Genomic DNA, 23,508 nt, shown 5'->3' with positions numbered 1-23,508 from the left:
AATCTATGTCTCTACTCAGTTCAGGACTCATACAGGAAGCAGATGCAGCCCAGATGGGTAGCAGTCACAGACTTCCCCAGCCTTTGACTCGCTGGAGGGTCTTGGGAAAGGCAAAGCACAGACTCGAACCCACCAGCCCTGCCGCTCCCGGGGTGCTCGCTGTCTCCGCGCAAGGCGCACAGGGCTGGGGGAGCCTGTTCCGCCGGCTCAGAGATCCTGCTCGCCCTGCCCGTGCCCTGGGTCTCTGTGCTGCGGCACCTCAGTCTGTAATGTCTGCGGGGTCTTTGTTCGCGAGTTCTACCCTCAGGGATCAGATGGGAGGTACCTGGCCCTCTCCACGTGTTTCAGCTGGGAATCGTGGTGGTGTGCGTCCAGCACAAGCTCGAACCCACCAGCCCTGCCGCTCCCGGGGTGCTCGCTGTCTCCGCACAAGGTGCGCGCGGCTCTCATTTTATTTTAAAGGGAATTAAAAACAACAAAATTTTATGATCAATAGAATATTACATTATTTCTGGAAAATGTCCTCTAAGTAGAAAACTGATCTAAGCGTGTTTAAGTAACTGTGGTGCTTTTCCTTTCTGCTTTATCCTGACAGAGTCTGGATGTTCCACATGGTGATAGTTTGCTTTATTTTTAGCTTCTTCACTGCCATATCGCTCTTTCTGGAGGAGAAGACTCTCTTTATGTGAGTAAGGCTCTGTCTGGGGCATCAGAGGATGTTGCACAAATGCTTACATCCAGAATACGGCTAGGAATTCAGCATGAGGATTACCAGTTCTTTTTCATGTATTTCTTTGTTCAGTTCAAAATTACAAATTATAAATATTTATCTCTTAACATGAGATTTTAAATTTTCATGGGATTTACCAATACTTGTTGAAAAAAATCAGCCACAGATAGGGGAGAAGAGCAAGAATGTGTAGGAACTGATACCCAGGTAAAAGAGTATCAAGTTTAAAGCATGCTCAGCAAATCTAAATGCTGAGACAGTGGTAGTAAAGATCTTGAAATGTCTTTGGTTAAGGCTGAGGGGCTGAGAAGAGATTAAGCTGTGGGTCCCTCAGTGAGTTGGAGTTGGAGGGTAAAGATGACAAAGAATGTGACCAAGTTAAACCCTAGGTGTGTGGGGGCACTGGAAAGAACCAACAGGCTGCTTTACAGTAGAGGAGAATGGTTTGGTTTCTTGTGTTTTTCATAGGTGGAAAAGCTTTGCCCCTATTTACATGCCAGGGACAGGAATCATCATAGAAGGAAGCAAGGAAGAGAGTAGTGGAAGAGTTGAGATTTTATGAGAGAAAGATGTCAGGAAGGAAGGATTAGGATTTGGTGGCTGACAGGACTGTGTAGGTTAGAAGTGTAATTATTAAAAGAAGAAGTTTTTTTTTTTTTTTTAACTGGGGGTAGTAGACGTAAAAACAGAATAATGATCTTCAGCTGCATTTGAGGTCTTGGAGAATAGTGATGTCACCTTCCTTGTAGCCAGAAGTGAGGCAAGAAGAGCCCTGCTCTTCATGAAGAGCCAGCATTAGAGCAGAAGCAACGCCTCTGAGGAGAGTGGTGACACAGACTGTGCACAGGGAGGGTTCTGAGGACAGTGAGGGTGACAGCAGAAGGGGCTCTGCAGTGAGAGAGGGCCCCAATGAGAGCCTCCTGGGCTGATGCCCAGCACTGCTGGCATCTGAGAGCGTGGAGAGTGGGAGGGGGCGTGGAGGGTGTGGGAAGCTGTCATGGCACACAGAAACCTGTAGAGAAAGAGTCTCCTCTGCTCGCTTGTGCCTTACTAAATCATCAGGGATGTGTACTCTGTGTTTGTCTCCTATAGACACGAGTATAAGAGTGGATACTACAGAGTGTCATCTTATTTCCTGGGAAAACTGTTGTGTGATTTGGTACCCAGGAGGTTGTTGCAAAGTTTCATTTTTACTTGTGTACTATACGTCATGATAGGTAAGTAACATAATAAAGAGATTCTGTCTTTAATCTTCAGTGTGTGAGGTGAAGCCAATTTCATTTTGTGATTATATTTATGATTCTCAAAACTGCAGACCAAGCAACAAACTAGGTAAGCATGTAATCACCAGGCATGCACCCTTTAAAATACCTATTCAATGTGAATATTTTTCCAAAACTTTTTCCAACTGAAAATTCGAAACTATTTATAGAATTATATTTTATTAAGCCACACATTTACTGTGAGTCATAAACAAATATGGGAAGAATGTATAAGATTTTTTGAGACTATCTTGAAAAGTTGGGATATTTATTCCATAACTGTTTTTAGTTTTTCTATATCTCTCAACATATATCATAGTAAAAATAAAATTTAGATAGGTAGGTAACAAATTAAATATCTCTATTAATATCTTTTAATCTATATCTCATTACATGTATTCAATTATAAAAATACCTATATGTACATATATATCTATTTCATTATACACATGTATTCTCTCTGCCTCCCATTGTCCAATGAAAGAAAGAAGATGACTTTGGGATTTATTGAACTCATGGACATACTTGTTTCATGGATGTATAAAGATTCATTGATACAGTATTCAGTATTGACCACTGACTCATTGCACAAGTGTGAGTGTGCACACATACACACAAATGAGAAATACCTTTTATGTAATACAACAGGAAGATATAGTCACTAATAGAGCTTAAGCCTTTAATTTTATAAATGTTGTGTATATCATAAAAATTAGGAATATTATACAAACACATAGAGTTTTGATTGCTATTATTGCATTTGTTTCCAATCTTCCAGCTGTTTAACCTATAGCAACAGATCATTATTGCTGTCAAAGTAGTTTGTGAAACTTAAATGCGCTATTCTCCACTGCAGAGTTCGTAGTGTTTTTTCCCTAGAGTCTTAAATTATTGAAACACTCTCCTTTTTTGGAGATGTTAAAACTACTCTGAGGTTATGTAATTCTGATCCTAGTTTCTACACCCATGCAGTGTATAAAACAAGCACTGTGGAAATGTCTGCTTAAATGAATGTGCCATTGATGAGAGAAGACAGCAGAATTCAGACCAATTTAGTTGCTCCTAACTCTCCATCTGAGGAATCAGCTATTTTTCGTAATTACATATACTTGAACACAGGTGCTATGTGGAAAAGTGCCTTTGGAGTAAGTGTGAGAAGAAAACTCTATGATAAGTTTCTACATTTACATGCAAGGAACAATAAAATTGGTGAGATAGCATACCTGGTTAGTTGGTTACTTTTTCAAACTTTCTGGTATTAGTTTCTCAGAATGTTGTAATGCTGTTTGCACAAGAAACCATCACAAACATACAACAATGCAGGCTGATGGACTAATCTCTTCTCTCCTTTCGAAGGCTTGAAACCAGCAGTGGGGGCTTTCTTCATTATGATGCTTACCCTTTGGATGGTGGCTTGTTCAGCTGATTCTGTGGCACTGGCCATGACAGTAGGTCAGAATGTGCTGCTGCCCATACTAACAGTTTGCACAGAAAAATACTTTCAGTTTACCCTGGTGAGTAGAAACTGTGCAAGTCTGACAGAGAAAGTTTTCCATTGTTCCTTCCTATACATTCGTCCATTGTGTATATTTTGCTTTGAGGATTCTTTATATGGGAATATGATGCTTTCAGGAAATCATAAGTTGAAATAAAGTTTATGAGGGAATTTAACAGCTTTCCTCAATACTCATATACAACTGTTTTTGGCCTCTGTTCTAATGTAGTTTTTGTGATTTAGTTAATATGTCCTTATTGATTAGCTTTTATAAGTACAGTTCTTTTGACATATTACTAAACCTTCATAAACTAGAAACTCAAAAAACAGAATTATGATTGCCAATTTCCTTCATAAAAATGCTAGATTATCTGCTTGCATTTTGTGTTAGCATTAGAGAAATTCTGTTTATTAACCAGAACAGAGGTGGATTTTTGTTGGATTTACTCCTCTTCAGGGTGAAAGTTAAGTTCTATGATGAGTTAAACTTGTGCAGTATGGGAAGTCCATTGAATGCTTTTCATAATTTGTAAAAGATTCTTTAAAACCTACTGATAAGTTAAACTTTTACTGCTCAGTTGTACTTTCTTGAAGTACATTCTAGGCATGGGCCTTGATAGGTAAAGAACAAGCTCTCAGGCTCAGCTATGGGCTGATAGACTCTCAGGGTCACTTCACATAGGAGAGGAGGCAACTTTGACAGCAACAAGAAGAATCATACATAGGATCTCCTAGGTACATAAGAGGACTAGTCACTTCGGTCCCAGTACACTATTAGCAACACATCACATCTTTTGGGATTAATAGATAGGGCACTTTTTAATGAAATATCTCCATCTTGGATTTTAGCAATTCCAAAAATGTTTAGACTCTGTCCAGCAGTGTTAGGAGTATCCAGAAAAAGAGGAGTGGAAACATTCCTGAGGAGCTGTACCTATAATACGGGGCACATCAGGAAGAGCTAACCACTTACAACCCCTCCAGTTCAGCAGAAGAAATATGTTGCCAAACTGAATTCCAAACTTCAACACAGAGATAGAACTAAAATGAGAAAAGAAGGCAACAAGATACCTGCACAAATACACAGCTCTGCAAAAACTAATACCAAATATGATAAAGTAGATGAAATTAGAGACAAAAGTTTAAAAATTGATAATCAGAATGGCCAGTATGATCAATAGACAGATAAATAGTTGAACAAACTAATAACTACATTGACCAATGAACTCAAAGAAGGTATGAAAAGCAATTAAATTAGTTAAAGATAATGCAGAATTTAAAAGACTTTCAGTAAGCAACAGAAGTTTTCAAAAAGAACCAAATAGAAATCTTGAAGTTGAAAACAATAAACTAAATAAAAATCTCCATTGAAAGTGTAGATAGTAGACAAGGTCAGTCAGAAGATAGAATATCTGGGGCCACAAATAGGATAGAAGTGCTAGAACACACAGTAAGGGTGGAAGAAAAAAGGAACGAGCAGCACTGATCCAACTACAAAGACTTCCTGCATAAATCTAAAAGAATGAACTTAGAGTCTGTTGGCCCAGAATAAGGTGCGAAATAAAGGAGAACTGATTAAAGATATATATTCAATGAAATTACAGTAGAAATTTTCCTAAAGTTGGGAATTGTCACTAATACCTGTGAAAGGATACATTTAGAACCACACATAGACACAACCAGGAGAGAGCCTCTCCATAACACACCACAGTCAAAATACCAGAAGTTGGGAACAACAACAAAACAATATTAGAAGCTGTTAAGAGAAGTACCAAATCATTCATTAGGTCAACTCTATCAGAAGAACAATAGATTTCTCACAAGAAAACTTAAGGGTAAGGAAGATTTGCAATGAAATTTTTCAAGACTTAACAAAGAAACTAATTGCTAACCCAGATGACTGTGTCCTGCAAAGAATCCTTCAAAATCAAAGGGAAAATAAAGACCTTCCATGATAGATATAAACTAGACAAATTCTTGTTTACCGTGCTAGCATTGCTGGAAATACTTAAGGGAATCCTCAATACAAATCAAAAGACAACAGTTGAGAGACAAAGGGGAAAAATTAACCTCAATGAAAGAAATGATAAAAGAATAAATAATAGAAAGGAATCAAACACAAGGAAAACAGGAAAGTGACAAGAACTTGTACACAGCTTTCAATAATACAGTAATATTCAATGTTAATAATTGTAACTCTAACTAAAAGACAGACTGTAAAATTGGATCCAAACACAAGGTCCGTCCATATGTTGTTTGCACGAAGTACACTAAGGTAAAAGCATGGAAAATGAAATTTTAAAGCATAGCACCTCAAAAGTAAGAAGGGGTAGCTACATTCATATCTGATGAGGTAGATGTTAATCCAAAACTGGCCAGAGTAGATGAAAAAAGACACTACATCCTAGTAAAGGAAATGACCCATCAGGAAGAGGTAACAATCATAAATATCAGCATGCCAAAATCCAGCACTATGAGACATAAAATGACAGAGGTTCCAGTACAATCACAGTGGCCAATTTCAGCAAGCCACTATCATAAATAAGTGAAGCAAAAAACAATCAACAATGAAACATTGGAAATAAACTACACTGTAGATCAAATGGGCTTAACTGGTATGTAGAGTATTTCATCAAACATCAATAGAATACATTCTCTTTTCAACATGCTCCAGAACCTTCTCAAAACAGACCACATTTTAGAGACCATACTCATAAGTGAAATAAATCAGACTCACATGTGTGAACATTTTATTGTCTCCCTGTTATGGTCTGGTTCTGGATGTCCTCCGAAAGCCTCATGCAGTCATGGGGCAGACTTTTAGAGTTTATGATTGATTCATGGGTGTGAGTGCTACACATGCCCTGGGGCAGATAGTTTGCATATGTAAGGGAAAGAAAGAGGCTGCTTGCTGCCATTCCTTCCTTTTGCTCTTGGTGCTTTTGCTGCTTTCTGCCACCAGGAACTGTAGCCCTCTGCCATGTGCCACTATGCCTTGGAACCAGCCAACTGAAACCTCCACAAACTGTGAGGTAAACAAGCCTTTCCTTCCTTAATTTTGGGTGCTGGGTATTTTGTCTCAGCAATGAGAGAAAAGTAACCAAGACACTTCCTAGTGTAAGAACTGAAAAAGTAAGTAAAATCTAAAAAGTACAATAGATATTATTAAAGGGAAATAAACTGCTCAAAAAGATAGAACAACTGGGATGAGAGAAAAGAGAAAAAGAAGGGAAAAATATATATGCATACAAAAGATATCTAAGAGAATTGTAGTACTAATTTCTATTGGTTTACTGAAAGGAATGGTTAATGTTTAATTGTTTGATTCATCTTACATGCCTATATTTGTTTATCTGAGTAACCAATTTGAAGATAACAATATGTAATACAAGAGCCATTGTTAACTTCCCATCACCTTGTCTGAAATTCTGTAATGCTTTTATTGTTTTTATGTTGTTTCGTTTACATCTTTGTGTTTGTTAATATGTTTTCATTCTTTTATCTTTAAAATAAAGAAGAAAAAATATTAGTAAATATAATACCTTTGAAATAATCTCAAACATTCTATAAGATCACCATCAAATAAAACTAGAAATCAACAGCAAAACAAGCCACAGAAACTATGAAAACATAAAAATAAAATAATAACCTCTTACATGATCATTATGTTACTGAAGAAATCTGGAGAAATTTAAAAGTTCCTAGTAGCAAATTGTTCTGGAAATACTACATATGAGAAATTGTGAATGTGCTAAGAGGGATGTTTATAGTTATGAGTGCCTACATTAGACAAATAGAGCAAGGACCAGTAAATAACCTAATTGTGCATCTCAGGTTCCTAGAAAAGAAAGAATAAACCAAATCTCAATCCAGCAGAACAAACAAAATTACAAGAATTATAGAAGTAAATTGGATTAAAACTTTAAAAAATCAGAATCTGCAAACCAAGAACTTATTTCTCTGAAAGAATAAGAATGTTGACAAACCTTTAGCAAAATCTACCAAAAGAGAGACAATGCCCAAAATAAGAAAATTAGAAATAAAAATTTGAAATTACAGCAGACAGCATTGAAATACAGAGGATCATCATAAGTGACTTTCATAATTTATGTTCCAACAACTTAGAGAATCTGTAAAATATAGTTAAATTCCTAGACACATATGAAGTACCTAAGATGAACCAAGAATATATACAAAACCTAAACTTCTCAATAACAAGTGATGAGCTTGAAGTAGTATGAAACAATTCCAATTAGGAAAAACTTTGGATCAGATGGATTTGTAGCTGAATAACATCAGGCCTTTAGCATTGAACTAACACCAATGCTTCCCCCAATTTTTCCATGAAATGGAAAGTACATGTTTTCTCCCAAAGTCATTCTATGACAGCAGCATTACCCTAATACCAAAACCAGATAATGGCTCAACAAAAATGGAAAAGCTACAGACCAGAATGCTTCATGTACATAGGTGTAAAAATCCTCAATTAGGCCCTCACTGGCAGAATATAATAACCCATTAAATAAATCATCTATCAAGATCAAGTTGATTTTATCTCAAGAATGCAAGAATGGTTCAACATGTGTAAATCAGTAAATATAATGTATCACATAAATAGAATCAACAATAAAAATCTTATGATTATTTCAGTGCATGTTGGAAAAGACTTTGACAAAATCCAGCACTCACTCCTTTACCCTAAAAATTCCATCACAAATGGGTATCAAAGTAACCTTACTTCAGGATGACAAAAGCCACACATGACAGACTCACAGCAAGCATCATATTAAATGGGGGGTGACAAAAAGAATTTTCTCTAAGGACTTGGAGGAGAATAGAGTATCTATTGTCATTGCTCCTATTCAATATAGAGCTTGAAATTGTAGTCAGGTCAGCAAAGAGAAAGAAAAAGGATATAAATAGGAAAATGAAGTCAAATTATTCCTTTTTGTTGGATTCTTTACAAGCAGTACCCAACATGCCCACCAGAGGTCTTTTAGATCTGAGAAACAAGTTGGGCAAAGTGGTAGGACACAAAATCAATGCCCAAAAATAAACTGCTGTTCTTGTATATCAATGATGAACCCACTGAGGAAGAAATCAGACAAATTTTCTTTTTTGAAGAAAAACAACACTAACATTTAATATTCAAATTTACATGTTTGCAAGTATGTAAGGAACACACCTTTCACTATACTACTTCATACATTTAAGTTAGGGCTTATAGGATACTCACTGAAATATTAAAATTAACATATAAGAATCCAAAACACATAATAGTCTATAAGGAAGGCTAAAAAAATCCAAAAAAAACCCAAAACCACATTAAGTGGTGTGAGTTTTTTTAAAAATAAAACTCATAAGTGAAGAAAAACATTCGAGAATTAACAAACTATCTCAATTATGCAACACTCACAATGCAGAATAGAGAAGTTGTTCTCTATGTTAAAAGTGACCCAAAACAAAAGTAGCCAAGTTCATAGCATACTAGAGTTAAACTCCCAGGAACGAAGTCTTTCTGAATGACTTCAGATTAATGCTGTCATCTCTCTGTCAATTGATTAGAAACCTGTACTAAGATGACAATGGAACCTTATTTCTGTTTCCTTAGCTTCATCTTAATTTAAAACTTTGACAGTTTGATTTCACTTCCAAAACCAAAATTCTCTACTGGTCACAAAATTGTAAAATTTTCTCCGTACAAATTACATAGCCTAATAATGTAAAAAACTGAGAAATGATTAAAATTTAAAAAGGAATACCAAATCTCATAGTGCAGACTCAGTTCATACTCTGGGAAGGGAAAAAATCATTTATTAACATAAATTATCCCTAATTTTTATGTAATTCCTCTTTTTTGTGGGAGAGTAAGGGTCTCACTATGTAATCCAGCCTGGCCTTGAACTTTCAGCTAGGGTTACAGGTGTGTGCTACCATGCCCAGCTGCTCTATTTCTACTTAGTTGCTCTTACTCATCTTTTAGGTCTTGATTTAAATGTCAGGTTCTCGGTTGGGCCTTCTCTGACATTCTAAATTAAGTAATTCATCTATTTTCTACTTACTTATTTTTTGGGATTGAATCCAGGGCCTCACGCACCCGTGCATACATTCTCCACTGAGTTATGCTCTCAACTGCTCACCTCTGTATTTATTACTCTTGTACTTTATACCTTTATACTTTATGTTACCCACAACACTTGCAAATACATGTTATGACTATCTTCTCCGCCAGACCATAAGATGTATAAAGGTAGGGAATGTCTGTTTTGTTTGATTTATCTCCAGTACTGAAAAATATTTGTTAAATGAGTCCCTTGGCAAGGCAGACCCGAATCATTCTGAAACCTAAGGTTAAAAACAAAACCAAAACCAAAAAAACCCCAAGAAAACAAATATTTTATTCTTAATAACTAAGAAACATGAATGAGAAACTGTTAAGAGACATGATCTTAAATTTCATTCCCAACATTTACTTCTACTAAATTTCCTTCTTTATAGCAACCAGTGGACTGCTTTTTCATTTTTTTTTTATACCCCAATATTTTCTAAGCATTAAATCAGGATCAGAAACCACTATTAGGGGAAACATCCACTCTAGATTACTTCTGAGATATTTCAACTGCTGAGTAAGTGCAACTTTAAAGCAACTATACTTTTTCCTTTATTATATAAATATACAAGAAAACCACAAAAGAAATACTAATGCGTTTTAGGTCATTAAAAAGTCTTAAGACTAAATCCTTATAAGAGTATGAAGACACTTTTTTTTATTTATTGAGACTAGGTCTTGCTAAGCTGTGTAGGCCAACTCAAACTCACAGTGATCCTCTTGCCTCAGCCTCCCAAATGCTGAGATTACAGGCATGCACCACTGTGCTCACCTTCTACTATTCTAAAAGTTAACAATTCAAATAATAACAGCTAACATTAATAAGCACTGACTTTGCCCAAGGTCACGTGGACAGAAAGCCAGGATCTGAACCCGTCAAACGTGGATCCAAACCTCCTTCTCTTTTCATCAGCTTAAAATTGTAATGGTTCCCATCTTTAGAATTCTCTTTATTTCACATGCCCATTCATCTATTTTATTTCTCTTTCTACTACTTTGAAAAATTTCTACTTTTCCTCAATTATTCTCTTCCTATTAGTAAATAATGAGCAATTTTTAAATTGCTTATGCCCAAAATATAGCCACTTTGACTTGCCATTCCCTTCCACAGTCAATAAATCCACAAACAAATCGTCTTACCCCTACCTTTAAAATACATCCACAATTGGGCCATAGCTTAAGCACTTCCTCTGTCACTGCTCAACTCAGGCCTCTACTAGGTGTTTTTTGAGCTCATCTATCAGTTTAGGGCTTTTCCTCTTATTTTAATACTTGCATGTCTTGTTATCTCAGTTCTCCATTCAGATGTCATCTGTCGGGGGTGTTGGGGCTGGGGATTTAGCTCAGCGGCACAGCGCCTACTTGGCAAGCACGAAGTCTTGAGTTTGGTTCCTGGTACCAGAGGAAAAAACAAACAAACAAAAACCCCAAAAAACAAAAACAAACAAACAAAAAAACCAAACAGATACCATCTGTCAAACAGATATCCCTTTTCTAAAAAAAAAGCAACATCTCCATTCTTGTTTTCTGCTTCTTCATAGCACTGTTCTAATATTCTCTGCAGATACTCAATATACACTCTATATACTCAATTTATTTTCTTTCTCCCTCATTCCCCAGAATGTAATTTTCACAAGGGTAGGGAACTGGTCTTTTTTGTCAAATGCTATTAACCCAGCACAATGAGTAGTGCACAGTAGGTACTCAGTCAGTACTGAATGATTAAAATTATTTTTCAGTATTTATTTTCTTCCTTTGTGTTCTTAAAATTTAAAATATTCTGGGATGAAGATGTAGCTCAGTGGAAGGTTTGGGTTTAATCCCCAGCACTACAAAACAAAACAGAGTAACCCAAAACCAAAAAATAAAAAAGATATAATTGTCAAGTTATAAACCATAGTCAGATGAAGCTAAAATTTAAATAGCAAATACATTCACAGTTTAAAAATCAGCAATCCCTAAATATAAAAATCACATTTACAGTTTCAAGATATTCATATTTCTGTAAGCAACATTCGCAATATCCTTTTCTTCCTTCTCTTTCAGTGGGAGTTGAATTGGGGTTCTACCACATTTGTTGCCATCCGTTTGGATTCTTAGTTTAACCTGAGTTTGCTTTTAGATGCTATATAGCTTATCTACATCAAATGGACTGCAGGGCTTCTGAACAGAATAGTTTCTTATAGGCATATTGGCAAGCTGAAGATAAAATGGCCTATAAAACTGACTTATATCTTCGACTTTTACAAAAGGCCGTTTGAGTCTTCCTGTTCTTGTTTTTTGTGTTCCAATATTAACATTTTCCCCACATCTCTTACAGAAATGCTTGATTTCTTGTGTGCGTACAGCTCTTTTTTCTTTTATTCAGTGTAGCATCTAATATCATCAATATGCAGAATTTTTACTCCCCATGATAAGGCATTTGGTAATATACTATTTGAAGGAATAAGGTCATGATCCTTGATCGCTTTGCAGACTAATAATTTTCCTCTGCTTAAACACATCGTGTCTGGAGTCTTACATGAACTTCCATCATGACTTGGAGGAGGTGAAGTGGTTTCTGCAGATTCTGGACTTGGTACAGGAGAAATTCGACTCAGTGTTTGCACAAATTTTACTTCCTTTTTATTCAAAATAAGATAACTGATATGCTGAGAAATTCTTCAACTCACCCTCCTAAGTCCTTTATGTCCTTTTGCAGTTTTTCAAATAAGGCGACAGACGGCAAGTGAAGGTAAAATACTTTTCCCCAGAGTGGTTTATATTTGGATTTTTCTGATCTGTTATTACTTTTAAGAGATTTCAGAGATGATCTGTTCTTTTCATTTTTGACTTGGATTGCACCCTGGAATGACCCTTTGCTGTGGATCCGCGTGGCGCCCCAGTTCAGGGCAGCTGCCGGGCACTACACGCTGGGTCCGGGTGGCAGGGCCAGGCTTCTCTGGTGGGGAGGGCCGGGTCCGCGGGATCCGAGGCTGAGGACCGGAACGGAGGACAGCCCATTGGAGGGCTGCCGTTGAAGATGTGAAAACGCATCATGCCAAAAATTTTCACAAAACTTCAAAAATTAAATGAATACAAATCAGCCAAAGAGATGTAAGCTTTCTTTAGTGAAAATTACAGCATTTTGTAGAAAGAAAATGAAGAGGACAACAGACAGTGGAAAACCATCCCTTGTTCTTGGGTTGGAAGTGTGAAAATTGTTTAAATGGTTATAAAATAGATCTATACATTCAATGCAATGTATAGATTAAAATACCAATATTTTTCAACAAATTAGAGACAGCAATTGTGAATTTCATTTCAAATAAAAAAGAATCAAAATACCGACAGCAATCTTGAACTCAAGCAGTAATACTGGAGGCATCATTGTACCAGACTTCAAACTGTGCTGGAAGGAGGCAATTAAAACCAAAAAAAACCACTCTGCAAACAAGAAGTATAGTACTGGCACAGAATACAAATGTGGGCCAATAAAAAAACATACAGAAACAAACATGAACACCTACAGTCAAGGATGCAGAGAAAAAAGGAAAGTGCCTACATTGCTGCTGGCAAAGTGAACTACTACAGCTTCTTTGAAAGTAAGCATGGAGATTCCTCAAAAGTCTAAACCAGGGATGGTGAACCTTTTGCAGACAAGTGCACAAACAGCAAGCCCAAACCCACTTATTTATTGCAGACGCCAACACTGCAGTTAAACCTGAATACAGAGGTTTTAGTTTAGAAAAAGCAATTCATACATTATCATCTTTTGCTTTAAATGAAAAAGAAATAACAAGTGTGCCATAGGCTTGCCACCACTGGACTCTTGAACCATTTGAAATACAATTTAGCCCAGCTTCCCAGCATATGGGGTATTCCAGGAAGAATCATGGACTGTACTACTATAATGATACATGTGTAGCCATGTTTGTATCAGTGCAATTCACAATTGCTAATCTGTGACATATCTTTAACAGAAGAATGGATAAAGAAAATGTGGTGTATATATACAGAATGGAATAATATTCAGCCATAGAGAAGCATGAACTCAAGTCACTTGCAGGAAAATGAATGGAACTAGAAACCGTCATGTTAAGTGAAAGTAGCCAGTCACAGAGAATTAAATGTCACGTGTTTTCTCTTGTGTGAAAAACATAAAAATACACAAATTAATAAGCAAATAATTAAAATAAAGGAGAGAACAGGAAACCATGAGGAATAGTTCTGGAATGGGGGAGGAGCCAAGTTAGGGGGGTGAGAAGGAAGGGGATTGACATTGATTACAATATGTTAAATGCATGTACCAACTTTGCAAAGTGATCCTTATGTAATATTAACATGCACTACTACAAGACAAATTGTGTTGGAAAATTCCTAAGTTTACAGTACTCAGTCACCTTTTTTCTGGGTTCATGGCAATTTCATATATCAACATATCTGGTTATCCTTTTTAAAAATAGCAACATAGTTCTAATTTACGTGTACCTATTTTGCACTCACATAGGTGCATTATGACAATAATGGAATATTTTCTCTTAAGACATCAATTAAACAGAAATGCTTTGCCTATTAAAACACAGATCCCTTCTGCTACAGTAGGACACATGTCCTTAAATGATATGTAATTACCACAAGTCAGTGCTAGCAAACCTATGGCATGCATGCCACAGCTGCATGGTTGTTATCCCTGAAAGCTCTTAAGTATTCTCCATCACTGCTATAAGCACCTGAAATTTTTTTTTCAGAATTTGGCAACTACCAATGTAGATATCATTGAGAAAGTATTGTTTTGTGATCCACTAAAGGAAATATATCTCAGTTAATAGAAATGTTTTCACTGATTTATTTGAATAGTGTAGGGTATTATGTAAATATGGCTATAAACAGCTGTAAAGACAGTCATGAAACTGTATCTAGAATTGCTCTGCCGTATTCTAAACATTTGGTTAAGTGAAGTTAAATATTTGCAGACTCACCAGCAACATTGATATTTTTTGCACATCCTAGGAGACCTTGTCCTGGGTAGGATAAGTTTTATGTGACCCTCATAGTGCCACATGTTCATCTTGAGCAGTCCTTCACCACTGTCATACTGCTTTTGGGTAGCTTTAAATGGATACATTAATCATATCATCTGCTGCATTTTACCACTTTATGGTGCTTATCAGTTCTTGATTTAGGGTTATGAAAAATCTGCTTCTGACCCCTAGTTATGGAAATAAAGTGCAAACCTTTTAAATAATACATTATTTTTGAAAGGAAGTAGACTGGGGTATGTGATGGTGGGGATTGTTCTAGTCTGTTCCAGAACTGCCAAGCTATTTAGAGGAATAGATGATTGACATGTCTTTAGAACACTCAATAGCCCTCAAATGGCCCATCATATTCATCAGTTTCACATCCCAAGATTCAGCTAAACTTGGCTCTAAAATATAGAAAATAAAATTGTGTCTGTACTGAGTGAATACTTTATTCTTTTCTTGTCATTATTCTCTCAACAATACTGCATAAGCAGTTTGCACAGTATTAGTTTGAAGGTTTTAGGGTTCTCAAAGAAGAATTTGTTTGGACTTCCTCCTGAAACCCCTGGACCTGATTTGATTCATGGTTTTTGCTTTTTTGTAGGTAATTTGGTTTATGACATTCCTTTTCCTAAGTACTGGGTCTCAGCTCCCGTGGCTTCAGTACATCAGTATTCCACATTACGGTCTGATGGTAATTATGCTTGTTCATCTTTCTGACTGGGTTCCCAGGCTGGAAACAAGTAAAATAAATAAACCGTGGTCATTTGCTTTTCCTGGCCATTGCTCTAAGGAGCAGTGGATGAGAAATCCCTGTTCACTGTGGTTAGCACAAGATCTGGGAGCGGCCTGTGGTTTTTCCCTAGTCTCTCCAACCTGGGGGATGTGAAGGGTGGGGTGAATCTCACAGTAAAATAGAAGATTAACCAATTGATTAAAGCATATTATTGTGTATCACTTCAGTGTGGAAATAAAAGAGACAGTAGGAGACTCGAATGCATAGTTTGCATCTCACCTAAGAACAAAAACAAGACCATGGAACGCTCACAGCCACATTTGCTTTAGCATGATAATCAACCCCAAAGAAATTTATTTCTTTTAAAATTTTAATGTAATGTAAGTAAATACTAATAAAGAAGATGTAAAAAAGCACTTTTCTTATTTCTGAGAAAAAAATAATAAAATAATTAGCAATAGCCACAGTTAAAACACTGGGTATCTTAATCTTAAGTAATAGTGAAGGTGTTACTCAGAGTACAAGTCATAGGAAAAAAAGAGTGAGCAGAAAAAGCATGAAATTTTTTCTTTTTTCTTCTCTTTTCTTCTTTCTTTTCTCCTCTCCTCTCCTCTCTTTTTTTTTCTTATCTTTTTGAGACAGGGTTTCACTATGCAGTTCAGGATGGTCTTGGACTCGTTTTTTTTTAGCTCAGCCTGGCCTCAAACTCCCAACAAAGGAAATTACTAGATAAGTGTGTTTATAGCTCCCTTAATTGCAGCTGGTTTTGATAAAATCAAAGAAGAACCAAAGACTGTTGCCATGAACCAATACTATCCATTGAGCACCACTGTTATCACATCAAGGTTAGGGTTTCTGAGTTTTTGATCCAGTGGAGAGAGGAAGGATGGAGCTACCGTCTGAGGGAATCTACCCAGTGGTCTCCCTGGCCAACTGAAAGCAACACCTCCACCCCTAGGCCTGTTTATGACCAGGAAAATAAGCCTAGTTGCTTTGCTGGGACAGGACTGTGAATGTGAAACTTGGTGTGTTTTCAGAAGGAATTGTGATATATTTCTTGGAAAATTTAAAAATGTTTACCATGCCCTAATTCCCATTGTGTTTTAGGCTTTGCAGCACAATGACCTTTTGGGACAAAACTTCTGTCAAAGACTCAATAAAACTGGGAGCAGTGTCTGTCCCAACTATGTCATGTAAGTCTGTGCTCAGTGTCGTGATGGGCTGGCTCCTCTGTGGTGCTGTGGAGGAAGCCCTTGGGCTTGCTGCTGGTGTAAGTCCTTTCAGTGAGTGCGTCCTTCTGCACTTGGCTTACCCCATCTGTGTGAGTGCGTTATTCTGCATTAATGCCTGGGGACATGCTGCACAACTCTTGTGCCTGTCTGCAGTAAATATTACATGTAATGCAGACAAATGCTTGTGTTACACTTTCAAAGCTATTTTGGTGTTTTGATCGTTGGTTTCAGTTTTTTCGCCGAGGACATTTGAGTCTGAGATGCGCTGCTTTGGCAGTGAGTCAAGGACTTACAGACTCTGGTTTCTGTGAACACCACTCACAGCTGAAAGGGAAGCAGCAGTTTAAGGGGGGTGTCACGACTTGGCGCTTCGACTTCCCTCAGGCATTAGACGATACTGTGAAATAAAAATTTGCACAGCTGAGTGTGTCTGTGTGTGTAAATGGCCTGTAAGATGCATCTTTTAGAGAGAGGAAACCGTATCTCAATACATTAAGGAAGTCTCATTTTTACATAATGACATTAAATCAAGGGTGCAGTTCTAATAAAGTTAGAAGATCTTACTTTAAAATTTTAATGACACTTTCCTTTTCCATGTCTGTTGTTAATGTTTGATTTTCATGCATTAATTTATGTGAGAAGACAGAATATTTCTTTCTGTTGCATGGCGTCCTCTGATGCCTGAGGCGAACAACATTGTCAGGATTGTGGTTGGGCAGCGTTCCCTCCCTTTGTGCTGTTGCTGTCCCTTTAGCTCCTGTCACTGCCCACAGGTTGGGCTCACAGGTAGCAAAGCCTTTTTACTTAACAACCAAAATAGCTCATTTCAAACTCTAAAGAACAGGACGTTAATATACTCTAAAGAAGTCATTTTCTACTTCACATAGTGTATAAAGAATTCTTAGAATTGAGGCAAATTTGTGTTTGGAATTATTGGCTGTAAAATCCTATATAAAGAGTGATTCTTTCTACCCAATTTGCTTCCTTTGCCAGGTGTGGCAAATTTATAAGAAAAACTTACTGCCAGCTGGCTGGTCAGGTGGAAGTGGACGGGAAGAAGTGGGACCAGTGAAGGAGGATCTGCCCTAGGCTTTACCTTCACCTGAGGCTCACCCTCAGAAGAGTGAGGACAAAGCTACTTTAAAGGAAAAAGAGGCTACAGACATTTTTACTAGAGCCTAGTTCTAAGAGATGCACAGGAGTGGGAACAGGCAATAATTTTGGCTACCACAGGCATTTTGAGCACAGGAGTTCTTTTATCTGTAGCAAGACAAGTGCATCCTACTGTGCTTCAGCTACCTAAGATTTGAATCTGTTACCTGGGCCTGCTGAAAAGGTCTTGTAGCTGAAATCTTTGATGTTCCTCAGTCTTGGCGCAAGAGCTGATACAATGTGATCTAACCAAAGCCCTTATTGCTTCCCTGTTGTCCTACTTTTAGGATTCATAGCCTGGGATCTGGATGGCTTTCTTATAGATCAGCACAATGAAAAGGAGCTTTGAGGTTCTTAGCAAGGACTGTGGGTGTCATAGGATAAACTCTCAGTATTGTTCATCAAAAGAAAATAAAAAATACTTCATAAATATTTCCTTTGAAGAAAACAGCATTACAGATTTGGAAACAACTGAATCAGAGGAGGCTAGAAAAACAATCTCACTCTGTAACCTAGGCCAAGTTTATTAAACCTAATCCCATTCCTTCTTTAAATGTGTATTATATCTCCTCTCTGGATCACTTCAGGGAGTAGTTGCCTAGACAGTATCTAGCAAATGGTAAGCACTCAATTACCCTTAGCTACTATAAATTGAATAATAATTATTAATGTTTTGTTAACCTGTAGGATTCTTTATCAAAGGAATACTGATGATATTGAGTAAAATTTAACATATGCTAGGAAAGAAGTCATATCCCTTTTGTCTTGAATTTCAGATGTACTGGTGAAGAATTCCTGACAAGTCTGGGTATTGATCTCTCCCCTTGGGGCTTATGGAAGAATCACGTGGCTTTGGCTGTTATAATCATTGTCTTCTTCACAATTGCTTTCTTAAAATTGTTCTTCTTTAAAAAACATTTTTAAATTCCCCTTTAATGTGCTGTGAATTACTTTCACATTAAAAGGAACATTGTGATTTATTTTCTGCATCCTAAGGTTTCCTTTTGTCTTCTGTCACTTGGCGTCATACTGCTGTTCAACAGCAATTTTTTTTTGAGACAAGGTTTTCAGCAAGCTGGCCTTGAACTTACAGTGATCCTCCTGCCTCTGCCTCCTGAGTGCTGGGATTACAGGTGTATGCCACCACGCCCAGCCAACAAAAATTATTTTTAATGGAACTATTCACCAAAATTAGAGCAAACTGAGTTATATAAGGAAGATCTCAAGCTAAAAATAAGGTATTGTAAACTGCTTGTTAAATTATGTTGTTAGACAAAAATCATGGGGATGTAGTCTAATGTATTGAACTGAAAAAGAAAACGGAATTCTAGAAGGCTCTGACAAACTACTAATATCCTTGGTATTCATATCCACACCTTTCAAATGAATAGGTGGTCTAGTGACCCTCCAGTTATAGTATTCTATGGATATGTGATCTTCTGCTCTTTTAGAAATAACAAAAGGAACAATGTTGTATTAGAAGAATGAAATCTGACATATGTTGGAAAACAAAACCAATGTTAACTCAAGGATTAAAAAACTATATGGTAGAAAATATGTTTCATAATGTTAAGGTTGGTGGAAATTACTGATAGTCCTCTCTAGAGAATTCTAATAAATCAGGTTTATTTGAGGAGATGTTTAGTTTTTGTACTATCCCTGGGACATTTGGTTCTCTTTTCTCCCCTCTGGGGCAGTTTAGTAGTTTTATAATCTATGTATCAGAATCTGCTGGGAACTTTGCTAAGACACATGTCTGGATCCTGCCTCATCTGGAGGCAGGATCACTGCAGCCTCTGCACAGCTGCCTCCTTAAAGAACTGATTACTACCAGACTCAGTCATTCCCATCACCCTTGCCATTCTGGAAATTCTAAACTTGTGGTTTACTGTTGTATCTACCCCTGGACAAGTCTCCCTGCTACTTCTCCAGCACTTTATTTCTACATCATTCTGAACTTGAACATTCATCAGCAGCAAGGAAGTATCTGGCATTAATACAAAAGTGTTTTTAGATTTCTTGTTCTTGGTAGTGTGGTGTACCATAAAGTCCAGTTCAATAAACTGTTGTAAAAGACACACACACAACCATCACTCCAGGTCAAGAAATGAAGCATGACCAGCTCCAACAAATGCCTCCTGCCCATCACCCATTCACTACTTCCCCCATGACTATTCCAAAAGAACACACGTGTGCTCCTTCCTGTTCTTATCAGAGCATCTGTTCTGCTCAGTTTTCTGTTCTTGTGCGCACAAGCGCAGACTTACAGCTCCTTACCGCTTTTTAATAACTTTTAAGTTTCAAATAATTTTACATTTACAGAAGAGTTGCAAACATAAGAGGAAAGTGCCCATGTGGCTTTTGCCCAGATTCCCTCAGTGTTAACATTTAGCCCGTATGAAACACTATATATAAACCAGAGCTTGAACATGAGTGTTGGGACATTGCTGTTACTTATACTGTACATTCTATTCACTTTTAACACTTTTAAAAATAATATTGTTTCACTGTTCTGTGACCCAGTTCAGGACATCGCATTGCATTTAGCTCTTCTTCTCAGAGAGGTGTTTTCATATTTAAGGGGTCCGGGGCCCAGCAGTACAGACGCCCTGTGAGTCAGTCACCTTCGAACACTCTGCCAGGCTGCTGCAGTGTCTGTCGGGGAACACAGCTTCACATTTTATTTTTAGTATCAAGAGATACTTTAATTTTAAAAGACGCATGACAATTTCAGAACATATCTTTTTTGTGGATCATTATATGAACATCAAAAATGATCATTTTTTTCATTTTTGGTACAATTCCAGCTTTAAAAAAATAAAAATAACTGTTCCTTGAGGAAGCACCAGACATACCATGGATGGGAAATGCCCAAAGCACTGCTTACTGATGAGTGTGAGTGACACCTTACAACAGGAAGCATGAGCCACGCCATGCAGGCAATTTGAGCCAGGAAGCAAACACCTGCCACACTCTGGCCAGCTCTGCCTTTTGTTTCCCCCCGACACAGGGCTTCAGAGGACTCTATCAACTGGCCAAATTGGCCATGGCCCAACTGTTGCAGGCACAGGGACTCATTTGGCATCACCAAGTATATAGAACTGAAAGGAACTCTTGCTCTCCTAGGCTGGCCACGCCCCTCCGTTTGGCTGTGAAAAGGACATGAAAACACCAGGTGGAGGCCTGAGCAGTCTAGGACATAAGCCAAGAGTTGTTTGTTCTCTGCTCTACCTAAATTTAGGTTACGAGAAAAATATTTTGTTCCCTCTGCTTGCCTGCAGGGTTGCTATGACCTAACCGCTTTCTGATAAGTTACTACACCAATTGATTAACAGAAGGTCATGTGTTATGGTCTGATGCTTTGCCAACTGAGAACTGCCTTTAAAATTACTGCTGTACAATAAAGCTTTGCTCAGAGCTCTCTGAGCCCTCTCAACCAGTGTCAGTCTGTTCTTGTGCTTCTTGGACCTGCACAGCTGGACTGTGCCACCCAACACCCTTGGAGAGCAGTGAAAAATCTGAGGCCTTCTTCTTTTCACCTCAGAGAATCACAAAAATAAAAGGTTACATGAAAGGAATGGGAGCTCTCCCACAAGAGCATGCAGATCCTGGAAGGATGTGCAGCACCCCAATGCAAGGGCATGACCACCAGCAAGTCCAACACTGCCCTGCATTTTGCTTCCCCATGGCAGGCCTAGGAGAACTAACCAAGTGCTCTTATCCTGCACCAGGACAATGAGGAAGAAAGATGGGATCCAACAGACACCATGACCGCAGATATTCAACCCAACAGTCCACTTGTACCATTGCTCTGCAGACTAAGTCCAGCACAGAAAACGTGACTCATTGAGTTCCTCATCTACCAACAGGAGCAAACACATGCCTTGGCTTGGCCAGTAACAACAATCTGGGTAATCGGACAGAGGGACCTCTGGTGCAGGGAGGGTACCTCAAAAACCCATAGTCCATAAATTTTGGAACAGAAAATCATGATTGAATGGTTCCCAAGGCTGCAGATCTTGGAATGAAACCACTCATTCAATAATTTTTCTTTGACTCAATTGTTTTTGATTTTTCTTTATATTATTTTTATCTTTCCGGCATTGTTTTGTCTTGGGGGTGTGGAGTTTGGGGTTTTTTCTCCTTTTCATTTTGTCTTTTAGTTTCTTTTACCTCCTTTTCTCATTTTATCCTATAATTTTTCTTCATTCTTCTCTTTCTTTATGTGTTGTTTTTGCTCTGCATTTGTTTCTTCTCTTTTTTCAATTCTTTCCAGCAATTGTTCTCTATCACTATTAATTTTGTTACCTCTCAATAGGAGCCCCTATATCACTTTCTCTCCTCCCTCTTGAACCACATTGCCTAATTTTCCAAAGTTTGCTTTCTGTATTTTCTGGTTCCCCACCTGTACTGTCATTTTCATGTAACTTCTAAGCCTTATGAATCTGTAGATAGTTACTTAACATTATTCTATTGCTGTTGAATACTCTTTGATTCATAGTAGAGGCACCTTTATTTCATTTAGTAAACATTTACAGTAGGTCAATAATAGTTTAGATTTTTTGCCTTAATGTTCATCTTATAATTATAGATCTCTCTTCTATGCTTAAGTGTAGTCATTTATTGGTCTTTAGGGTTTATAGCTGATATTATAATTGATGCTGGTTTTATAACTGCAACAAAGCTGACAAAGCTATTGTTGTTGGTTGGTTTTCTTGGAACACCAATATCTGGATTACCTTGGGGTCATGGCCAATACTATTGGCAGTTCCTGAAAAACTGGGCACTGGGCCAAATAAGTTACAACATTCTAGCCATGTGATATAAGGTAGTCCAATACAGGGACAGAGGAAAAGGCAAATATTTGGCCATATCCAGAGGGCACCACTGAAAAGTGTACATTAAATCAAGAGGTCCCCATACTAGAAACAAAGCTTTTCACTACAATCAACCACAAGCCTTAAAGCAAATGAACAAACATGAGAACAAAAGCCAACAAAATGCCTTGGAAACTCCTAACTCCCCCAGACATAATCCATATGGCATCAAAGGAGAGAAGACCTAAAGCCATACTCCTGAATTTTTTGATTTTATAACAGGGCATATTTAAAAACCATGTCATTTGACAAGCTCATTGAATACATAAGTAAACAAGTACTGTGAACATTGAACAAAATGACCAGGGAGTCCATAGTAGACATTTATAAAAAGATAGAACAGCAAAACAGAACAGTGCAAAATATACATGACCAGCACAGGAAAGAATTACAGTCCAGAAAATGGCTCCAAACAGAATTCAGGAGGTTAAAAATTCTGTTAAAATATGGGCAGCAGAAGGACCAATGTGAGGACAGAGTATCAGATTAGAAAATAATGCTGTTGTTGCTGGTCAGTTAATGAGGGGAACAAGCTAAAAAGAGTACATGAGAAATGGATCCAAGAGCTACTGGACAATGGAAAGATTAATTTAAGAGTAAGTGGAATTAGTGGAGAATCAGAAGGCAAAACAAATGATGTAAAAAACGTGCTACCTGAAATGATAGTAGAAAGCTTTAAAAATAAGGAGAAGGAGTGTAACATAAAGATAAGTAAGGAATATGGAACCCCAGGTAGCCACAACAAGAAAAGAACATTTCCATAACACATTGTAGAGAAAATTCCAGAACTGGAACCAGAACAAGAACAGAGTCTAAGAAGCAGTTAGAGAAAAGCAATACATCACTTATGAAGGAAAAATCAGTTACAATTTCAGCAAAAATTTCAACACATAATTTAAGGCTAGGAGA

The 23,508-nt window shown here is 37.5% G+C and overlaps 1 protein-coding gene across 1 annotated transcript in view; it reads left to right on the top strand.

Moving 5' to 3' along the window:
- Positions 1-18,702, top strand: part of LOC102007926 (ATP-binding cassette sub-family G member 2-like) — a 70,966-nt gene extending 52,264 nt beyond the window's left edge. Inside the window, exons 11-16 of the mRNA XM_005388161.2 lie at positions 596-685; positions 1,823-1,947; positions 3,349-3,506; positions 15,207-15,296; positions 16,446-16,531; positions 18,499-18,702. Coding sequence (XP_005388218.1) covers positions 596-685; positions 1,823-1,947; positions 3,349-3,506; positions 15,207-15,296; positions 16,446-16,531; positions 18,499-18,646 — 697 coding nt within the window. The 3' untranslated portion in view covers positions 18,647-18,702. The remainder of the gene's footprint in view (positions 1-595; positions 686-1,822; positions 1,948-3,348; positions 3,507-15,206; positions 15,297-16,445; positions 16,532-18,498) is intronic.
- The last annotated feature ends 4,806 nt before the right edge of the window (positions 18,703-23,508 follow it).

The sequence above is a fragment of the Chinchilla lanigera genome, unplaced genomic scaffold (genome assembly GCF_000276665.1).
Source record: "Chinchilla lanigera isolate Chin_1 unplaced genomic scaffold, ChiLan1.0 scaffold00032, whole genome shotgun sequence".
In the NCBI taxonomy this organism is placed as follows: Eukaryota; Metazoa; Chordata; class Mammalia; order Rodentia; family Chinchillidae; genus Chinchilla; species Chinchilla lanigera.
The sequence above is the reverse complement of the archived record's forward strand: the minus strand, read 5'-3'. Positions and strand labels throughout refer to the sequence as shown.